This window comes from Gymnoscopelus microlampas (genome assembly GCF_963454915.1).
Source record: "Gymnoscopelus microlampas genome assembly, chromosome: 8".
Taxonomy (NCBI): domain Eukaryota; kingdom Metazoa; phylum Chordata; class Actinopteri; order Myctophiformes; family Myctophidae; genus Gymnoscopelus; species Gymnoscopelus microlampas.
Window position 1 is genome coordinate 769,224 of NC_139945.1, and position 3,952 is coordinate 773,175.

General features: G+C 46.7%; 1 protein-coding gene across 2 annotated transcripts in view; it reads left to right on the plus strand.

Annotated features, from left to right (window-relative positions):
* Positions 1 to 1,694, plus strand: part of LOC311051140 (large neutral amino acids transporter small subunit 4-like) — a 47,425-nt gene extending 45,731 nt beyond the window's left edge. For both annotated transcript variants that reach the window (XM_084065548.1, XM_084065549.1), the window contains 2 exons: positions 206 to 329; positions 1,307 to 1,694. In XM_084065548.1, the coding sequence (XP_083921674.1) occupies positions 206 to 329; positions 1,307 to 1,480 (298 nt within the window). In that variant the 3' untranslated portion in view covers positions 1,481 to 1,694. The remainder of the gene's footprint in view (positions 1 to 205; positions 330 to 1,306) is intronic.
* Positions 1,695 to 3,952: the final 2,258 nt, after the last annotated feature.

A 3,952-nucleotide genomic window follows, 5' to 3' on the forward strand; every position in this document is an offset into this window, starting at 1 on the left:
TCCCTCATAGGTACCCTTCCTCACTGTTTGTACTGTTTGTCCCTCACAGGTACCCTTCCTCACTGTTTGTACTGTTTGTCCCTCACAGGTACCCTTCCTCACTGTTTGTACTGTTTGTCCCTCACAGGTACCCTTCCTCACTGTTTGTACTGTTTGTCCCTCATAGGTACCCGTCCTCACTGTTTGTACTGTTTGTCCCTCACAGGTACCCTTCCTCTCAGTTTGGCAGCCTGACGGGGATGCAGTCTCTGATCTCTGCTCTGTTCGCTCTGCTGCAGCAACCGCTGTTCATGGCCATGGTGGGACCCCTGGAGAAAGACCCTCTATGGGTAAGATTTACACCCTATATAAGCTCTGTTATAAAGACCCTCTATGGGTAAGATTTACACCCTATATAAGCTCTGTTATAAAGACCCTCTATGGGTAAGATTTACACCCTATATAAGCTCTGTTATAAAGACCCTCTATGGGTAAGATTTACACCCTATATAAGCTCTGTTATAAAGACCTTCTATGGGTAAGATTTACACCCTATATAAGCTCTGTTATAAAGACCCTCTATGGGTAAGACAGAGTGTATATACACCCTAACACACACCAACATTGTCATGGGATCAAGTTCCACCACTGATGCTATTTCCCCCCCCCCATACATCTAAAATGAGTCGCACATTATTTTATTAGGGTTAAAGGGGCTACACCATGAATTTCATTTTTTTTTTAGGTTTTTAGTATTTTTTGGGCTCCCCAGTGTCTCTTGTACCCCAAAAAATATATTTTTTTAACATTCAGTCATTCATGCTCATTTCATGGATTTCCTGAATGGGCGTGTCTGAACAGGCCATTTCAGAATGATTTTGCATTGATGATGGCCAGACAGAATTGCTCAGTAGCTCCCCCCTGCCCAATAGGACGTTTTGGTATTGCAGCTGAAAAAGCTTGCAGCTGAAAAAGCTCACAACGCCTCGCGCTGCGAGGCGTTGTGAGCTTGTAGATCGGCTATTTTCGGCAAAGAGGGGTAAAAAAAGAGCAGACCAAGTACAGAGTGAAAGTTTACTATGTATTGGCGGTTTAAGTCGTTAAATGTCTGAAAAAATATACATTAACATGAATCCAACATCTATGAAAAAAGCTTTAATCTGCAACACAATTTTAAACAATCTAAAACATAGTGGGGGGGGGGTCCCTGCTTCATCTCTCTCTCAGTTAGGGGGTCCCTGCTTCATCTCACTCTCAGTTAGGGGGTCCTTGGCCTGAAAAGGTTGAAGACCCCTGCTCTAACCTCTGACCCTGTGCCCCCTCCTAGGTGAACGTGGGTCTCCTGGGTCTCAGCATGTTGGGCTTCTGTCTGCCTCTCTACCTCCTGTGTCACAGCCGACACCTCCAGAGGCTGAGAGACAACCGTCTGCAAGACCCCAAGATCTACCTACAGGCCAACCAGCAGGGGTCCACGGCCAACAAACCCCAGGCCAGCGTCTAGACGCAGCAGCCAAGACGCCCCCGTCTAGACGCACAGAGTCTAGACCTCGTCCAGACCAGGAGTTCTCAAACTTTTTTTAATTCCACGACCCCCATATTATGAGTTCTTTTTTTTTTTGGCGAACACGACCCCGCAGCTCATAGCAGATCTACAAGCTCATAGCAGATCTACAAGCTCATAGCAGATCTACAAGCTCATAGCAGATCTACAAGCTCATAGCAGATCTACAAGCTCATAGCAGATCTACAAGCTCATAGCAGATCTACAAGCTCATAGTGCCGCGCTATGAGCTTGTAGATCTGCTATTTTTGAAAAATCTTGAAAATGTGTGCAAATCTTTGAATAAATATATTTTTTAAAGCACATTTATTAATCAAATCTTTGCTTCTGGGGGGTCCCTGGAACAACACATTTGACAAATGTTCCTTTAAAAAATATATATTTAAAGATTTGCAAAAATGTTCACGATTTAGAAAAGAAATAGCAGATCAGCTGTGAGCTTGTAGATCTGCTATTTTTGAACAGCCAAAGAAGTCTAAAATGACACAAGATGCGCTCCCCCCGGATTGATTAAAAAAAATCTTCTATGTTTTGGTTGCCACTGCGCGAGCGACCCCAACGGCACCCTCCCGCGACCCCACTTTGGGTCGCGACCCATAGTTTGAGAACCGCTGGTCTAGACGTCACAGAAACACCGTCTAGACATGGTCTAGACACACAGAAACATGGTCTAGACATGGTCTAGACACACAGAAACATGGTCTAGACATGGTCTAGACGCACAGAAACATGGTCTAGACGCACAGAAACATGGTCTAGACACACAGAAACATGGTCTAGACACACAGAAACATGGTCTAGACGCACAGAAACATGGTCTAGACACACAGAAACATGGTCTAGACATGGTCTAGACGCACAGAAACATGGTCTAGACACACAGAAACATGGTCTAGACACACAGAAACATGGTCTAGACACACAGAAACATGGTCTAGACATGGTCTAGACACACAGAAACATGGTCTAGACACACAGAAACATGGTCTAGACACACAGAAACATGGTCTAGACATGGTCTAGACACACAGAAACATGGTCTAGACACACAGAAACATGGTCTAGACACACAGAAACATGGTCTAGACACACAGAAACATGGTCTAGACATGGTCTAGACACACAGAAACATGGTCTAGACACACAGAAACATGGTCTAGACACACAGAAACATGGTCTAGACACACAGAAACATGGTCTAGACACACAGAAACATGGTCTAGACACACAGAAACATGGTCTAGACACACAGAAACATGGTCTAGACATGGTCTAGACACACAGAAACATGGTCTAGACACACAGAAACATGGTCTAGACACACAGAAACATGGTCTAGACACACAGAAACATGGTCTAGACACACAGAAACATGGTCTAGACATGGTCTAGACACACAGAAACATGGTCTAGACACACAGAAACATGGTCTAGACACACAGAAACATGGTCTAGACACACAGAAACATGGTCTAGACACACAGAAACATGGTCTAGACACACAGAAACATGGTCTAGACATGGTCTAGACACACAGAAACATGGTCTAGACACACAGAAACATGGTCTAGACACACAGAAACATGGTCTAGACACACAGAAACATGGTCTAGACACACAGAAACATGGTCTAGACACACAGAAACATGGTCTAGACACACAGAAACATGGTCTAGACATGGTCTAGACGCCAGGGAAACGTTTGTATCGCTCCACAGAAAGGATTCACTATACCAGTGTTTGTTGTCAAACTTGTTTTTAATTTCATGGACCCCCCTAGACGGGGGTTATGATAATAAGGGGGCCGACGGACGGACGGACAGACCCCCCATAACTCTCTGACAGTGTACAGAACAGAACCAAATGGACCCCCAGGGTTCATCCTCAGAGTCACAGACCCGTAACGGGTCCATTTAGGTTCATGACTCACCCTGTCGATCGTTTTCGTGAGGAGGAGGACCCCCTGGGACCCCCGCGTCATGGACCCTCTGGAAGGACCCCGGACCTCAGTTTGAGAACCACGTTACACACTGTCACACACGCTCCTTAACATTCCCCCACACACACACACACGCGCGCACACACACACACACACACACACACACACACACACACACACACACACACACACACCCGCACACACACACACGAGTGCGCACACACACATACGCGCACAGACACACGCATACAAGCACACACACACACACACACACACACACACACACACACCTGTTTACTGGATGTTGTACACACAGACGGCCAGCGGGGGGGCGACATTGCTCTGAGTACTGAGATGACAGTTAGTGACCGCCCCCCCCCCCCCACCCCCCCAGTGACTGGCCATGCCCCGGTGCTTGGCCACGCCCCCCCCCCCCCCCCCCGAGTGAGAGGCCACGCCCCCCTCTCTGTACT